We start from the raw sequence: 18860 nt of genomic DNA, 5'->3' as shown, positions 1-18860 counted from the left end.
GCTTGAGGGTAATACTCATAGGGCCTGATGTAGAAAAGAGTATTCCCCATTCTGTGTTTACGGAGAAATGCATTGATACATAAGGCCCATAGTCTTTGTAAATAAGGTCATGATTCAGTCATGGTTGTATCACATTGTTGGAAAAGAAATCTAACTGGTATAGTAGCAGATTAGAGAATCCTTTTCATATAAGGTATTTCCTTTAAATTTCCAATGTAAATGCAATTCATAAAATGTCGGATTACAATTTCATCAATGCTTTTTATCTAGGAATTGCATTTTACCAATTTTATGAGGATTGTATACTCCCATCTGTTTCTATTTTGCACACCTCCACTATTGCCCTCCCTATTTTCTTCCCTTTCTCGTGGGTAACTCCTGAAACCTCCCTATTTATTTTAAACCCACTCCTTTTACACCTCTTCTTTGAACCTCAATTTTCCATCTCTCTTCATGTATTTAGTGATTGTCTTCTTTTGCTCTTTGAGGTTACTACAGATCCTTATGCTTGTTAACCTACCTTGTTTTTGTGGGTCACTGTTTTCCCCACTTCATTATCCCTGCAGCACCAATCACCTGAAATGTTTTTATACCCTCTCTTTCTCCCTGATTGAGGACTCCCTTTTTAGGCCTCGGCCTAGCGTACACTGCACAGCAGTGTTCGCGCAGCCCGAGTCCTTTTAGCAGGGTTTTCAAAATGGACCTGGAAATTTGACACGCTCGTGCGTGCTCATTTCCTATGGTCCATTTTAATTGGGCTTTGCGTGCGTGTTGTTTTTTAACACAACACGCAATAGGCCATGGGCGGTCGCATAGCTTTGCCCATGGCCTATTGGTGTCTGTTATGCGCACCAAAGCCCATATGTTTTCAATTATCGTGCCCAGACACGGGCGCGATAATTGAAAACCTATGCCTCGCAGTGGCGCGCGCGAACTACTCGCGGGCGTGGTTTTTTTTTGTTTGTTTTTTTACAATAGCGATCTCTTTCAGTGTTACTTGTTTTCTTGGCTGCCTGCAGACACCTCCCGCCACACTTAGCCACGACGAGACAGGTTATTACATAAATTGAGCTGCAGTTGCTAGGAGAGCTCTGGAGTCCAATCATGCAGCAAAAAGTCTTTCACCGAATAAAATTGCAGACCAAGTTCTTTCCCTTCTTTTCTCCCTTCTGTTCTTTTCAAGGTCCTTGAGGGTACAGCGCCGCCAGCCACCAGCGCTGGAGAAGGAAGGGAGACTGTCTGAAATCATCGCTCTAGGTGTATTTATTTCACTTGTGTTAATAACCACAAATGTATCTGCGGTTATCTTCAGGCGAGAGTTCTTGGGGTAGATACGAGTGACAGACTACAGAGCTTAACATTATGAAAAAAACAAAAGTTTCCACTTTAAACATCTATATGCTTATTATTTGTTAAATCAGAAAGCACCTTGTTTTTTAGTGCAGTTTTGTGTCAACCTTGCCGCCCGGCATGATAATCTCTCTCAGCTAAGATAGCCAGTAGGGCGTCCGCTCTGGGCTGCTGAGTGAAGAATCACCACTTTGACGGCGGCCGCGGTCCCGTGGTTCACTCAGCCATGGGTGTGGGTGACAGTACCTGATTTCTTTGTGAAGCGTCAGTGACTATATCTGCAGGTTCTGTTTGCTCTCGCCGCACTGTACACAGCGCCTGTGGCAGCCAGGCCTCTCATGTTGATGCAGCGCTGGCACTGTTATCTGCATGTTGATTATGAGACCGAGTCTCACCGGCGGGTGACACGCATTTGACGCGATGCTGACACTAGTGACTGCAGACTTGACTCAGTCACTTCACAGTGCCCCCGCGAGTGTGACTGACCTCTCCCTGGCCGCGCCCGTGTCCAACACGCTGGCCGGGGTATTTTCGCGCACCACCACAGCACCAAGTCAGGCTGGCTGCGGCCACTGCCAGTGCCTGACAGAGACTCAGTCCGAGACTCTCTGGGATGGCCGTCAGGGGCAGACGGGGACGACATGATCATCACTGAGCTGTCTAGCACACTACAGCACAAGTCGGTGCAGGCAGTGTCCCCGCCCGCTGCTTCTTCACCAACTGAGACGACTCGAGCCTCAATCCCTGCTTTCTGTAACACTGGAGGTAAGGTCACGCACGACTTGAGCAGGCCCGCCTGATCTTATTGGGCAGGTGGTGTGTCTGTCAGAGACATGGCTCACTGCAGTCAGCGCGCCGCGGGTGCCGGAAATCATTCAGAGCCAGCAGCCTGACCGCCGGCGCCCCATATTTAATTTGCAACATTGCAGCGAGCAATATTCTCCGAGAAGCAGAATGACATCAATTACACTCTCCGTCTCTTGGATATGTCCCCTGGAGTGCTAGCAAGTCTGTGGGGAGACGAGCTGAGCACTCTGCAGAGCAGCTGGCGCACGCACAGGTCAGAGGCACTAGGCTGCGCGCGCCACACGCTAGCACCCTGGCATTATGGTTTAGCCAGTTTCAGCGCTGTCAGTAGAGTGAGCAAAATGCGTGACAATGCATTTCAGTGCAGTGATGCGGACCACCACACTGAAATGTGTTAGAGTTACGCCTGATGCGTGATACTTGGCAGGACTGTCTCAAGTCAGCCTGACACTGATTCAAATATCTGCAGCAATGAATAAGCATGTGGAATAACAAAAAGCATCCGAAATAGTACATTTAACACGGTGTCTATAATGTGTCACTTGTTATGATGATGGCTGGTATCAAATGAAGATTAAGCTGAGGCGCCGTGATTTGTATAAGTGAAGGCACGGAACAGGACATGAATTGCGGCTCCGTTATTAAAACGCTGTGGCTGCATCTCATAATGACAATGGAAGGCTAGTTATTTTCTTGTTTTGCGGCGCATCAGGCGGTAGCAGAGGAGAGACACCTTTGATGTCCTTTCCATAGAGCTAAAAAAAAATGTCAAGGTAAAATCTTAACTTATGATGGGTTTTTGATCTATTTTCTTCACCCTCCAACCTGAAACATGTTATTGACATATTTGCAATGTTTATTCTACTTACGTTGGGCGTCAGGTAAAAAGTATTATAATTGGCCCTGTGTGAGTTATTTTCCCGGTCCTGTAAATACCACCTGATGCAAGTTTTTGGAGGGCCACGTGAAGCATGCCACTGTAGAGTTGCATGTTATATGTTGCTTTTTATAATACTGAGGTCAAAAATATTTGCAGGTTAAGCATAAATATGAATAAATAATATAATATCAATGTCTCTGCTACCTGAACATATACTGAACTTGACGATATGTTAGTAGTTGATCTTGTGGCCGTGATACCTGTGACGGTTGGTATTAAAACGTCACTATTGTGGCTGCCATACCCATTGGTCTCTCACCCATGACGTCATATTCCTCCGACGCAATCTAACCTTCAAACACTCACTGCTCTAACCACTCATGCCAGCACCTGTTTTCAACTGATCATTCAAGACATGAAGGCTGTAGTTTAAAACCAGCCAATAAGGAAATGTGGGGGACCACAGAAGCCGTAGGTTAGTGCTATACAGATGACAGTTTACATAACACAACATGGCATGTTCTGACTCTTTCTGGACTGCTCTCCTGTCACTTCTCCCTGCCGTGAGTCCTACTTTGATGGCAACATACATCACACATCGAACGTTTTACCCAACCATAGTATACCTGTGGATCTTCCTCAGTTGGTGTGCTTTTCTAATCGACTCTATAATCACATCCGCTACAATAAGGATAAAATTTAAAAATCCCTCTTACTGACCTGTCTGACCGACAGATGCAAGGAGCACCCCTACATTTCTGCTCCTTTTGCCAATGTAGTAGAAGTGTTACCAAAGTTGGTAACTGTATAAATCGGGCCTCAGTCTCCTTGTCAGTGATTGAGTGAGGGCAATAGGCACATTCAATCATTTAAAGTGGTGTTTGAGGGGTTTACCCTCAAGAGGTTTTCCTTTTTGAAAAAAACATAGACACAATATGTATTTTAAAGTACATCAATTGTATAACTGCTGGACCGTTCCATTGACTTTGTCAGTCCTCCTCTAATTCTTCCTTCAGAAGCAAAAGAAACTTAGAATCCAAGGAACCATCCAAGATTGGAATGCCTGCTAGCACCTGACAGAATTAGCATCTTCTCACTTCCTCTGTTTACATCACTTGCTTTCACTACCACGTTTGATGTTCTACTTGGCGAAATCATTTCACAACTTCTCTTTAACACCTATCATACATGGACCACATCAAACCCTGCAACCTTATCTGATACAACTATGTCAATAACACTAACCGTCTTCTAAAGCTGGAAAATGTTATGTGCACTTCAGGACTAGATCATTGACTCAGAGTGGTCAACCAATGGATGGAGAGGAGACACCTTAGAGTAACTGTTTCAACACCAAGAGCCTAACTTCTGAAGAATGGAAGCGGTACCTGCCTATATCCATCTGTGCCCAAGAACTCACCACTGCCAGTGACATCGATCGACTGAAGTAAGAAATCATGGAGTTTCGTTGACTCAAGGGTATCAATGATGCCCCAAGTGGACCTAGTCACTAGTTGTAAACACAGTTGGGTAATTTAGGTGGCTCCTGGACATGTCACAGCGGCTTCTTTTGGCATCTCAGGTATAATCACCCTTAGATCTCAAGAGGCTAACTCTCGGGTCTCACCGGAGGGTCACTTTATTATCTCACGTAAAGGTCATTTGAGGATATAATGTGAGGGTCACTTTAAGAGCTAACATGAGGGTTATTTTATTAAATGCTTTAGATTTCACAGGAGAGTCTCCATCAGCCGGCCAATTAATCAATGTACAGGTACACTGCTTCTTCCCAGTGGAGATAGATGCAAAGCGGAAGTGTGCCTGGGATTTATTGAGGCTTAACAGCAGTGCAAGGTATAACTCGGACCGACCGTCCAGGGGGAGCAGGGAGTCTGGAAGCACATGCTTCAGAATATGAGCATAAAGTGTGTGCACCTCAGAGATGACAACATTACGCTTATCTGCCCTCTCACCCGCCCCACACACACACAGCCACACACACACACACACACACAACCACAGACACACACACAATCACACATACTCAGCCACACACACAACCACACACACACACAACCACAGGCACACACACGCCACCACAAACATAACCACAAACACAACACACACAAACACAACACAACACACACAACCACAACCACACACACAACCACACACACAACCACAACACACACACAACACACACACAACCACACACACAACCACACACACAACCCCACACACAACCCCACACACAACCCCACACACAACCACACATACAACCACACATACAACCACACATACAACCACACACAACCACACAACCACACACAGAACCACACTGTCAGTGCACACTTTCACCAAGCACAGACACCATCAGTCATCAGTGCACGCTTTCATCGGGCACAAACACCACCAGCCATCAGTGCACGCTTTCACCAAGCACACACACACACACACCACCAGCCGTCAGTGCACGCATTCATCAGGCACACACCACCAGCCGTTAGTGCATGCTTTCACCAGGCACACACCCCACCAGCCGGCAGTGCACACTTCCACCAGGCACACACACCACCAGCCATCAGTGCACAATTTCTACAGACACACACACACCACCAGCCATCAGTGCACACATCAATTGTTAACGCATCCACAATTAACTATTGTAGCAATAGCAGTATGGCGCACTTTACTTTTAAACATATTCATCTAAAGCGCAGCATGCTACCATTGCTACAAAAATACATTAAAAAAATTTGGGCCTACAATTTATAGACTTTTGTTGCAATTGGTGTTCCAATATTTAGCAATGCCAATAGCTCAAACTTAATTGACCCGAGACCTATTGCATTGTAAATGCTTGTTCTTACTTATTTTCTTTTGATGTTGTCCAAATTCCCTGATCCTTTTGTTGCTTAAGGCTGCAGTAGAAATAAAAAAGAACAAAAGGATTGCTGTAACCTTAAATTCTTGACTCATTGGTGTTCATTGCTTTACATGTGTGTTAATATATTATTATTTAATAATTGCTTAAAGTGTGCATGTGTTTTTTAAAATTGGATATTAGCACAAAATATTTTTGGCAGTTGTCATATTATGTTCTTTTATTTGTATTTTTTCTCTACAGTTCTATCCTCTCTTTTCAGTGTAAATATTTATATTTTTGAGACTCTCGCCATCGAAATGGTGGTTTTAACTAAATACTCTTTTAGCATACCATCCCTGGACTACGGCTGATCTTTTGTCTTTCTGGAGACCTCGCCTCCAGAATAGATCATGATGCTGTAAATGAGGCTTCAATTCAAGTGAGCATATGAAAGCAGCTGATCTAGTGAGCACATGGCTCTGTTGAAACAGAAAAGCGGCTTTTTCAGTAGAAAGATGTGATAAAGAAACCTGCTGCTGTTTTGCTGGTAACAGTGGCTTCGACAGAGTTTATTCAGGGGATTCTGCTGTGTTAACGACTTCTACATGCCAAAGTGGCTCTGCACTGTGTAACAGATAACATAACAGGGGTTTTCTAACTGTATATTTTTCAAGAAATCTGAAAACTGTATTTATTTATTCACTATTATATTTTTTTAGTTTACTACTGATATGTTGTTTTCTTTGTTAAGGTACAACATCTGAGGGACTGCTTCGGAGTAACTATAGTTCCATATACACACAGATTTCTGCAGCTCTCCATGGTCTTCATGATATAACAAAAGGTGGGTGCCAAACATTGATGCTAAAAAGACATTGGCAATCTTCGTTTCACATACAGTAAGGGAGCCACCACTGAAATTTCCCATGCAAACAAATTACTCTGCTCTAATATAATTTGCATTAAGAAGTCTCTGATTCTCTGTAGTCCTATTCCTCGTGTAGGTTCTCACCATCTGGAATCTTCTTCTGATGCCAATATAGAACTCTGTCAATGGGTTTTACTGTGCCAATGTGTGTATGCTTATTTTTTACTTGTGTATATCTTTTTCACACAAAATGGTGGCCCTCTCTTCATATTGCGACAGACTGCTAAAAGTTCACTTAGATTGGCCTCCTCACAGAAATGTGCAGGAATGTAGACCTCAAGCTGAGCAGAGCTGTGAGATGGCATGGGACCTCCACAAATCGGCGGATAATATTATGCTCCCCTTTAGCACATATTCCAGGCTTACTCAGACTTGGAGGATAAAGAAACTTTGAGGCCATAGTGTCTTAGTTTCTTTTTTGAATGGAAAAAAGATTACTCAAAAGTAAGGTATCCAATGTGTAAATGTCCACCAAAGAGAGGTTGTTATAGAGAAAACAGTGTGCACTCTAATGTTTTTTTTTTTATTTTAGTATAAGAATATGAAAATAGACCTCGTCTCAAGACCAGAATCTGTGCAGGAAACGTAGTGGGCCAGCTGTCATGTGTCATTGAATGCAGTTGGCGGGGGAGGGATCCATGGATTATTGTGTTTAGTGTTCTTCTGCTTGACACATAAAATAGCTAGCCAAAAGGAGTAATTTCCTTATTAAGGTTTTGTTTGAAGGCTTGTAGTTTCTAATTCGAACCGCAGCATGAGAGTTTATGAAATTGGAGTATTAGTTGAGTTGGGTGAGTACCCACCTAAAATAATAATCACAGTACTTGTCAGAGTGAACCACTACGGTCACTATATAAACTTTTTGGTGCGGAGAAATCAGGCTTAACTTAGAGGCAATGTGTAAAGTATTTATGCAGTACTCAAGCAGTATTAAAGTGAAAACACAAAACCAGAAAATTCCCAAACCAATCTAGAAAAATAGACAATATTTTAATAAATTGAAACGACAAAAATCCAAAAAGTAGAATCCGAGATAGGAATTCTAAAGTTTGAATTAAATAGTGCCATAAAGCTGCAACCACAGTTATCTGGTCACACTAGACTAAGTCAAAAGTTAAGGCCAGCTGTGATGGAGCGTGTGTCTGATACAGGGACCAGGTTTGTCCCGTTGGAAAGTTTACCTCCTGACTTAGAAACTTTTATGGATGAAAAGCGGTCGTCATCTAGCTGAAAGCTGGATCCAAAGCAGGTCCTGACGGCGGTGATCTCCAGAATAGCTGAGTCCCAGTGCAGTCATCGACAAAGGCGGGAAAGCTTCGAGCAGGCGGAGCCCGGTTTTCGTTTCCCCAAGAAAGCCATTGACATTGGTCAGCTTCAACTCAATGAATCCTTTCTACGTTCTTATTTAGAAACGTTTCTGAAAGTCTGATCACCTTCAGAGGGGCAGACCAGCAAGCTGAAGCTCAACAGTGATCCTATGGCTGTGACTTCGAGGTCAAACGCAGTCTCCATCAGTTCTCCAGGCAAAAACTTTGACAGAAACTTTCTACGTTCCACTTCTTGCAGTTTGGAGGTAAAAGGAGTGCACTCTATCACCAGCCATGGTGACAGGACCGACGGGGCACCACTTGGGTGTATTGCCCCACTCTAGCAGAGGCAAGCAGCAGTGTCCAGAGCAGGTCCAGTTGGAACTAGTCAGTTGGGCAGTTGCACAGAGAGAGGCCTCTTGAAGCTTGATGTGTCCCTGTAACGTAAACAGGAGGTCAGCCAACTAACCCTTGGAGTCGCATCTGGGATCCTAGATACGAGGCAGGCCTGCCTTCAGGTTCTTCCAACAGCAGGGCAGTCCTTCTTCTGTTTCTTCACAGTCCATTTTTATGCAAGTGCCAGCCTGTGGGTGGAGGACAACCCTTTGGCCACACCCTAAACCAATTTTGGTCAGCTTCTAGCCTTTTACTGGGTTTGGTGCCACTCTGAGTAGAGAGACAAAATGGAGGAAGGCCTAGGTGTGTGCGCATCATGTGCCAGTTACAATATAAGTATCCTTTGAAGCTCATAAAGGGGCTGGGTGCAGCCCCCTGGCCATCCTGTCAAGGCAGTAGTCCACCCCCTCCTCAACCCCATGTCCCTTAGTCCACTGTTTGAGAGCAATATACAGCTCACCACAGGGGAGCCATTAGGGGTCAGGTGACAGCTGGACACTGGCAGAAAAGCGTTTTTGTTTTTAGGCAGGAAAATTAAAATTTTCTAAAAGTGGAATTTCCAAAATAGTGGTATAAAATCCAACATGACCATTGCCTTGAACTTGAAATCACTATTAAAATGAGCACTTGAATCATTTTTCTAACTGCTCTCAAACTAAAATTAAGCACTAGAAGTTGTTTGAAGGTTTTTGTACTGTAGGGACATGTAAAACATTAAATATGTGTGTCCTCCTTTTAAAATATGCACCCTGCCCTGTGGGCTTTTGGAGACTACCTTAAGGGGTGACTTATAGGAACTAAAAAAGAAGGTTTAATCATGGCAAAATGTTAAAAAGGCAGTTTGAAACTGCACTCCCTGGCTGCAGTCGCAGGTAGAAGTTCTGTTTTACAGTGCTAAATTAATGGGTGGCACAGAATGTTGCAGCCCACAAGTAGCATTTAATTTACAGGCCCTGGTTACAAGTGGCACCATATACTAGGGGCCTGTAAGTAAATTAAATGTGCAAACTAGGGGTATGCCTGTTCTAACATGTTTAGAGAGGAGAAAATAAGCACTTTACTCCTGGTTAACAGGAGTAATGTGTGCAGATTCCTATGGCCAGCAAAATGGGTTCATCAAAAGAAGGCACAATTCTGTGGATATACTAAGCAAAAGATGGTAATTTCCAAAAGGCAATTCATGTAGGTACTTCTCCTCATGGTTCCCCAGTACTTTTTTGAGTTTTAAATGTGTTCTTATATTAGTTTTTCAGCCTTGAAGAAGGCGTTCCAATCTTTTTGTTGCTGACTCCTGTTCGAAGGCATACATAAAGAAATGACATCTCCTCTTTGCCTTTTTCTTCAAAGATTATTTATCACACGATGTATTAGACTGTGGTGTTCTAATTTTTGTGTTTGGCTATTGTAATGTTTTTTGTTAATTTTAAACACAGTATTTGACCTGTTGGTGGTATGCTCTCCTGAGGCCATGAGTTCAGTAACACAGGAGAATTTCGATTTACTTTTTTTAATGTTGCTGGGTGGCTGCTGCGCTCCCTGCAGCCCTCCACAGCATTAAATAAAATGCTTGGTGGTGCCCTACCAGGATCCCAAAAATACTCTTTTTTTAAAACCCTGCAGGGAATTATGGGGTGTCATGGAAATACCGGATTGTCTTCGGCAGCATGGTTGGCGCTTGCCGTGTCCCAGACGCGAACGGACTGCTGCATCCGCGGTGGCAGGCACATTAAATTCTGGTGCCTGCCAACCACGAGAGCGCCGAAATTCAAACATGGCCAATCAAAATGGATGCCCTGCCACCCGGAAGAGGAGTGCAGTGAAAGTGCAACATGCAAGTATTTAAGTTAAGAAAAGGACTGATGCAGCGTTTTTCAAGCACAACCTTTAAAAAACACTTCAAATGTATTTCCCCAAAGTTCAAATTGGTTAGATTAGTTCAAGCAGCGAGAACTTACTTCAACTGATGCGCGTCGGCTGTGGCAGGCATATTAAATACTGTTGCCTGCCAACCACTAGTGCTCCGAAATTCAAAGATGACCATTCAAAATGCCTTCTGGAAGAGGAATGCATTGAAAGTGCAACGTGCAAATATTTAAGTTAAGAGAGGACTGAGACAGTATTTTTCAAACACAACAAATGTATTCCCTCAAAGGTCAAATTGGTTCCCCCAGCATGTAAAAACAATATCATTAAAAGTAAGAAACGATCAGTTCAAGCAACCTGGACTTCTCTTCAGCCCCATCATGTAAGTCCTCTCATCTGCCTGGTCTTGTTATGGTCTCTCCTTGCTAATCTGTGATTTGATGGGCCTCTCCTTCTGAACTGACCTTCCTGCTGCAGACTGCCCCCTTCAGTTGAAGTCAGGGGTCATGAGTCTGCCGCCACTGACAGGCCGCAGCACCAGCCTAGCATACTTACTATGCTGGATTTCAGAGGGATCTTCTCTTTGCCCCTCTACCAGCGGATTGCCTCAATATGGACCAAAGCTACAAAGCACACCAAAGGCAGTGGAAACGTATCGCAAAGGTATGGAAACAGTTTACAATCCTTTTTTGAGTCTATTTTGCAGGTGAATGGAGAATGTTTTTCGGGGTGTTACAAACAAAGAAGAGAGTAAGGGATTCGTTCACTCGAAAGTGAACTAGAGACTTCTCCTATTCCCCTGGAGGAAATGTATCAAAAACAATGAGAGGAGTATCCCCTATGAGGTTGAAGAACAGACGTATCTGGAGGACCGGTTTTTGGCAAAAAGGAGGAAATTCATCCTTTTGTTTAAAACCCCTCACTCACCACCTAGTGGTGACATGCTTCATCATCGGGGTCCACCTTGGCGTCCTAGCGACACCAAGGTGTGCTGCGACACCTGGACTACAGTGGAGCGGGTTGTGACTGTGGGTGCAAAAAAATAAATGTTAAAAATTGTCCTGGTTGTACTCAAAAAATTAATTTTAATTGTAGAGCAACTGAACAATGTTTAAAAATATAAGGGCGAGATCCTGGTAGGGGGGTTACGACCAAAGGGATCTCTATATGTGTTGAGTGGTCAACATGTTTCTACCTTAAGGGCTATTGCCCGGTATTCGTCAGGACCAGAGTAACAGGAGGACAGGAGGTGCGCGCTCCCTAAAAAGCACACCCGTTCCTTGATCCCCTGTGTGCCTACTGGCAAAAATGGCCAGTGGTAAGTGCTGCACAATACAATAAATGGGCAGGCGAATAAGCAAAAAAGACTCGGATAAGAGCTCTCAGCGCTTCAACGGGCAGGGCGTAGGGTCAATGCCTATAGCGTAACATATTTAGTTACTGGCATGGGAGATCAGGTTTCGACCTCTGCTCGGCTAGCACTAGCCGAGCAGAGGACGCGAGGAGTAGGTCGAAACCTGATCTCCCATGCCAGTAACTAAATATGTTACGCTATAGGCATTGACCCTACGCCCTGCCCGTTGAAGCGCTGAGAGCTCTTATCCGAGTCTTTTTTGCTTATTCGCCTGCCCATTTATTGTATTGTGCAGCACTTACCACTGGCCATTTTTGCCAGTAGGCACACAGGGGATCAAGGAACGGGTGTGCTTTTTAGGGAGCGCGCACCTCCTGTCCTCCTGTTACTCTGGTCCTGACGAATACCGGGCAATAGCCCTTAAGGTAGAAACATGTTGACCACTCAACACATATAGAGATCCCTTTGGTCGTAACCCCCCTACCAGGATCTCGCCCTTATATTTTTAAACATTGTTCAGTTGCTCTACAATTAAAATTAATTTTTTGAGTACAACCAGGACAATTTTTAACATTAATTTTTTTGCACCCACAGTCACAACCCGCTCCACTGTAGTCCAGGTGTCGCAGCACACCTTGGTGTCGCTAGGACGCCAAGGTGGACCCCGATGATGAAGCATGTCACCACTAGGTGGTGAGTGAGGGGTTTTAAACAAAAGGATGAATTTCCTCCTTTTTGCCAAAAACCGGTCCTCCAGATACGTCTGTTCTTCAACCTCATAGGGAATGTTTTTCGGGGTGCCAAAGGAGTTTGGCCTTGTGCATCCTCACACCATGCTGACCATTCATACCTCCTTACTGCTGACATAGGCAAAAATGTTTGCTCATTTTCATATTTACTTTATCACAGGTTCCTTTTTTCTTGATTTTTTTTTCTCTTTCAGAATCTTGATACCTTTCTTTACTAACAGAGACTCAGTGTCACATATCAAACTTTTTCAAAATGAATGGAGAAAAAACTCCATCCGGAGTAAGCCTCTTTGGCCTCCAGCCTTGGCAAATATTCGGCTCCTGCTGAGGAGGTGAAGAATCTTTGCTTCTGGACAGCCCAAAACCTCTCCATTACTGCTCAGATTCAGAAAACTTGTTCCTCCTGCTACACCTTGCTGACAACATTAAATCCGTCTATTTCTTCCACAAAACACTTGGGTCAAGCAGATCAGTTGTACTGTTCTTTTTTGCCTGGACAAAGGAAATGCCTTGCACTTTGGCCTTCTTGAATGTCAGAATGACAAACTCTAGAGCATGCGAAACAAGGCAGTATGATTTCTAGTCAGTCTGAGGAATTATGACCATGTTTCAGAGCCCCCGGCGTAATCACAACTGATGACCTATTAAGAAACTAACTTGGTTCAAGGTTCTCTGTATCATCTGTTTGGCTGTCTATAAGACATGCCCTATCTCGCTGTCTTATTTGACTGTTCAGATCAGGTGCTTTGTTGCTTCTCAGACTACCCGTAACCAAAGTGCCCAAGCTGGAGATGAATTTTTCAGCTTTGTATGCCCTTCTTGACCACTTGAACATTATAATACTTCTTCCAAATGCTTTTTCATAAACTTCTCAAAATGTATCTTTTCTGTTAAGCTCTCTCTTCTGTTCTGCCCCTCTTTGCTTGTTTAGTGTATTTCTCTTCCTTTCCTTCCTTGTGGCAAGATGCCTTTTGATGAAGGCTGCACTTTATAAATAAACGGTTCTTCATCTCTCCTATGAAGATATCAAATAGTATTTACCTCAGATTGTTTAATTATCTTATCTTAAAATGGGTTTCCAGCTCTTGACTTATTCTGTTTTGTTTGCTACCATAAAAAAACTAAGATGTTTCTCCGGAAAGTCTTGTGTTAATCCCAGAACTTCAGAAGTGAAATAGAGTGTGAGTTATTTGTTAGAAAAATAATGTTAATAATTTAGCAGACCCTAATGTTTTTAGATGTTTTGTTTTGTTTGTTTGAATATGTGAAAGAAAAGTCTTAAAATCCTCATTAATATTAGGACATAAAACCCAGAAAATGTATATGCTTACAATTCAAGTACACTTTGACACTTTACACCTATGAGACTAGCCAGTCAGTGTTTTTCTATTTGGCTATGACATTTGAGTTACTGCTTATTATTATCACTTTTGTGGTTGCTTTAGTTTATTCATTTGTATTCGTGTTATTTTTGAAATATGTGTGATTTGAGTTGCAGTGTAATTGTGATACCTTTAACTTTTTAGAATCATGATTGCCACCCATCATTCACTCCATTTATGCTCCATGATAATATAACTTGTAAACCACTGATCCTCATTTAAAGCGCTCTGATACCTCTGAGTCTAGCCAGCACTATATAAAACTTCTCAAATAAATAAATGATACGTTAGATATGTTTCACTTTTGTTAGATAGGTTTCACATTTAAGTGAAAGGAAGTGAAAATAGACCTGAAACAACAGTTAATATTATAATATAGATGCCTCATCCAGACACACTTCTGAGTCCGACCCTGGCTCCCTATGTCTTTTTCTCCTTTGTATGCCTTCTGCTTTTATTTGCTTGTTATTTTTTTGTCACTCTCATCCTTGATCCATTTCGGGGTGGGTATTTGACGCCTATGGATGCATGGTTCAAGGTGGCATGGTATAGTCGTTATGGTATAGTTGTTATCAGATAGCTTTGGCTTGAACTCATCCCATTCTGTAATGTGCGCACCCACCCCGCTCCTCTTCTGCTGTACAATCATGGCTGCCTCCTCTGCCCACTTGTGGATGAAGGATTTCTGTTGTATTCCGTCTTTCACCTGGGGGAATGTTTAATTTGTTTCTTGTAGGCTGTTAAAGACATGTTATCTATCAGCCTCATAGCTCCCAAATATATTGCCCATCTTCTGCTTGCAGAATGCTGATAGTGACCAAAGTGGCAAGTCAGGGGAATATGGCACCCTTGTTATTGTCCTTCCCAACATCTAGCTACATTAATCCGCATGGGGCAGTTTTCATACTGCTTGCGTGATGTGAATATGCATGCCCAAGTGTGTGTTCTATCCGATATATCTAGTAGAAATGTGCCACTAGGTGATATACTTTAATGTGCTTGCTCAAGCCTTCTTCCTTAATGGACTCATCAGGACACGGGTAGAGGAAAAAGCGCCCACAAAATATAAAGTACAATACACTTTATGAATGTCATCTCCAAATGTCACCATCTTTATACAGTCTCACGAGTCAACATTAGGTGCATCAAGTGCAATTTGTTTGCTCTCTCAATTCTCTTTGACTACTGCAGAATATTTCAAACAATAAAGTACCCTGTTCAATCTAGGGGGAAACACCTTTGTGTAGATCATAGACCAAATCTATATAGCCTTGTGACGAAAATTCTATTATTTTAGGCTGTTTTATGACTTAATTGGAAACTCTGTTCTTTGTTATCAGCAAACTATCATTTAAATTAGCTGTCTTGGTTAATGCTGTGCTACAAACCAAACCCAGAGCCACCTTGGTGAGAATAAAATATGAAATGTATATCACATTTTTGCCAATTAAAGGCTTTTTGAAAATAAATCTAGAGACTTGATGCTTGGTTTACGATTGGCTGATCTTGCATTTATGAACTTTTATTCCTCCTTTATATCATGAGTGCCGTGCTGTTTTAAACTTTTATTTTCTGTTATTGTATGTTTAACCATTGATTGTTATATCTGTTCTGATTCATCTTATAACATGGAAAATATTATTTAAACTGCAATTTAGTTGAATATAAACATCAATAGATCGGCCCTAAGTAGCCTGAGTATTCAAACTTGTCGCCCGCTCCTTCAGCTTTTGCTTAAAGCAGATTTCACTAATATATGCCGCATTCTCTGGGGTCTATGCTTTTTTATTTTAATGAAAGTTATCCTTGCCCTTTGAAGCAAGAATAAATATGTTGTTTTTATTTGGTGTTGTTTTTATTTGCATCTAGAGTTGTCCAAGCACTATAATCAAAAAGCAGCCTTGGAACAAGAGCTCCCAACAGCAACGGAGAAGCTTAGAACAACCAATGACTGCATCTTGTCATCAGTGGTCGCTTTATCAAACGCAGTGGGCAAGGTAACTAAACCTCTTCCCCTTGTCCTTATTTTGCATTCTCGGTTCTCCACTTCTCTCACAGTTTTTTTTTTAGAAATACATTTTCATATGTAGCTAGGTACTTCTTACTCTTAACTATTTACAGCTACAGGTATTTTCTTACTTAGTCTCCCATACGACACACGCCACTAAGATTAGCACATCTACCTTGCTCACCCCATTTAATCGGGCACTTTCTGGCACTCATCAGCGGAACATTCTCAGCACAGAAATCTCTCAGCATGCATTCTGCTACTAATAACACAAACACCCACAAACAGTATACTACCCTACAACACACATCCCATCACACAGCAATGACACATACTAATCAACACACTGGTAACCACACATTTTTCTTCACTCATCATGCAGTCACTATTTACTATTGAGCCAACACAGATCGTGTTAAACAATTCACTCATACTGATCTCTTGTTCAAATAAGTTGTGGAGTGGTGTGGCTCACTGGTTAGAGGCGGCAGACCCGGAAACAGGAGTTGGCCCGGGACCAGGGTTCAATTCCCGACGCGGCAGGGTCGTGGACCAGGGTCAGCGGACTTGATAATTCTCGCTTTGGTGCCTACTCTAATCAGGGGTTCCACTCGGCAACTCTGGGCATTAGCTTGCCTAATCTCCACAACGGCCCCATCAACGCCGGGGATGCCTGGCTTCACCTTGGGGACTCCCAGTAGGGACCATCCCACAGGGAAAGCCAGGACGGGTTCCCCAGCGGTATACCGCGCCAGGATACTCCGGTAGTAACTGAGCGCGTTACAAAACAGCTTATAACATAACATAACATAAAAAAAAAACTCACATGACTTTGCTCATTGAGCTGCTAACAGCTTGTCATACACCACATTGCTGATTGAGCTACCCACTGCCTGCAGTCGTCAGATGCCCAAGACTAAGAATTGTTCCTCTTCCACAACATGTATGTAATTTACAGCGCTCCACAAAAACTCTTAAATAGATAAATATTTTACTGGTCTTCAAATTAATCAATAGAAAGCACAACACATCAAAAAGGATTGTGTGTGGTATTCCCCCAATCGTATAACCAGTGATTCATTTCTGCAAGTGGTTACAGACAGTGGGCACTGTCATTAATTTTTTGAGACTGGGACTTACTTTTCATCATCAGACTTTGACACAAAGTAAGAGAGAAAAAGCCAGAAAAGAAAGGAAGAGATGAGAAAACAGTGAACAAGAGGACTGAAGATAAAGATCTTGCTTGAATTAAATTGTTAGAAATGGGGTATCTGGTTGGCTAAAGCAAGCGCCTAAGCCAAGCAGACACCACCACTAGTCAGGGCAAGGGGGTTACACGCTGATGATAACCCCTGCTCACACCCATTGGTAGCTTGGCACGAGCAGTCAGGCTTATCCCAGAGACAATGTGTAAAGCGCTTGCGCACCACACACTCACATCACAAAGGAAACTCCACACAAAGGTACGTAAAAATGGATAACCTTTGTATTTTCAGAAAATGCAGTAGTATCAATGAGTCACAGGTTTGAAATATGGTGTCTCAAAAATGCATTAAGCTCTATTAATCGCATTAGTAAAAGTACATGTCCTTCGCAATAGATTAAAGGTGCCCCAGTTGCCATTGATCTTTTTAGCAAACAAAAACACGGGCTTCTGTATCCAAAATAAAGGTGCCCCAGTCACCACTGTTATCCCTTGGGAATTGATGTGCTCTTCTTATGACATAAAGGTGCCCCAGTTGCCCTTAACCGAAACAGCAGTATCACTTAAGCCCTCAACCCACTCCGGGTCGTTGGAAAGTCAGTGCGCAGTGGCTCAGACTTCAGTACTGAGCGTTACCTGGGCATGGGTCCTCTGTCTGCTCTCGCACCTCTGGGCTTCTCCGTTGTGCGAGGGGGCCCCAGCTGGGGCTGACACCACCACCACCTGCGGGGAAGGGGGGCCGCTCTTGCCCACGACTGCCTGGGCCTCGGACGGCTCTTTGACAGTAGCAGGAGCTCTGAGCAGCCCAGGGAAACACCACCTCGAGGTTCCCACGGTCTCCCGGCTGCAGGGGGTGGAATCCTTGGAGACGCTGCGTGACGGAAAGCTGGGCAGCTCCTTCCTGAAGGGAGCGCTTCCTTTCTATCCGGAGGCTGCGGCTGACGTCCTGCTGGGTGGGACTAAGTCGATGACGGCTTCCCCGCGTCGAGAGATTCCAGTTGCTAGGCAATGCCTCGCAGCCGAGTATGCAGCGCGCTGCCCCTTACCGTCAGGGTGAATCTTTCCCCGGACTCGGGCCGGAGGCGGTGATCGGGCAAAGTTTTTTAGGCGGTTTCCTCTCCGGGGGGAGCGTGTCGTGGCTCTCAGGGACGCACAGGGGAAGGGGGCCTGAAGCAGATGATTGATAGGCGGCCCTCCGCGTCCTCCTCCCTTAACTCTGCAGACTCCACAATGATCGCAGTACACAAAGGGCTGTGTGAAGGCAGACACACACAGCGCAGTTGGAAGAGAAAGACTTGGAAACTTTGATGTCCCTGAGTTTCCTGCAACAGGAGGCAATGACACACACAGGCCCTTGGAGACTCCTCTCAAGAAGGGGGTGGGCACAGCACACAGCAAAGTCCTTTTCGTTTCCTTGGCAGAATCAGCTACTGCAGGACAACCCCAGACAGCACACAGCAAAGTGGCAGCACTTCCTCCAGCTCTTCTCCTTAGTAAAGGTTCCTCTTGATTCATGAAGTGGTCTAATTTACTTGGGGTTTAGGGCACATACTTACACCCCAAAATGTATTTGATGTCTTTTAAGCAAGGGTCTCTGTACCCAGTCCCAACCAGTTCTGCATTCACTGGGGCGGCACGACCATAGGGAAGGCGGACAGCATTGTGCAAGGGAGACAGGCTCCATTCAGGTGCAGGATAAATATCCTCCCACCACTCTGTATGCAGCCAGGGTCTATTCATCTCAGGGCTGGGTCCTCCAGGAAGGG

General features: G+C 43.8%; 1 protein-coding gene across 2 annotated transcripts in view; it reads left to right on the top strand.

The window, feature by feature from the left end:
• Positions 1–18860, top strand: part of PPP1R21 (protein phosphatase 1 regulatory subunit 21) — a 374265-nt gene that overhangs the window by 182149 nt on the left and 173256 nt on the right. For both annotated transcript variants that reach the window (XM_078649644.1, XM_078649645.1), the window contains exons 13-14: positions 6655–6747; positions 15752–15879. In XM_078649644.1, the coding sequence (XP_078505770.1) occupies positions 6655–6747; positions 15752–15879 (221 nt within the window). The remainder of the gene's footprint in view (positions 1–6654; positions 6748–15751; positions 15880–18860) is intronic.

This window comes from Lissotriton helveticus, chromosome 6 (assembly GCF_964261635.1).
Source record: "Lissotriton helveticus chromosome 6, aLisHel1.1, whole genome shotgun sequence".
Lineage (NCBI taxonomy): Eukaryota > Metazoa > Chordata > Amphibia > Caudata > Salamandridae > Lissotriton > Lissotriton helveticus.
Note: the sequence above shows the minus strand (reverse complement) of the source record. Positions and strands in the feature narration are given on the sequence as shown.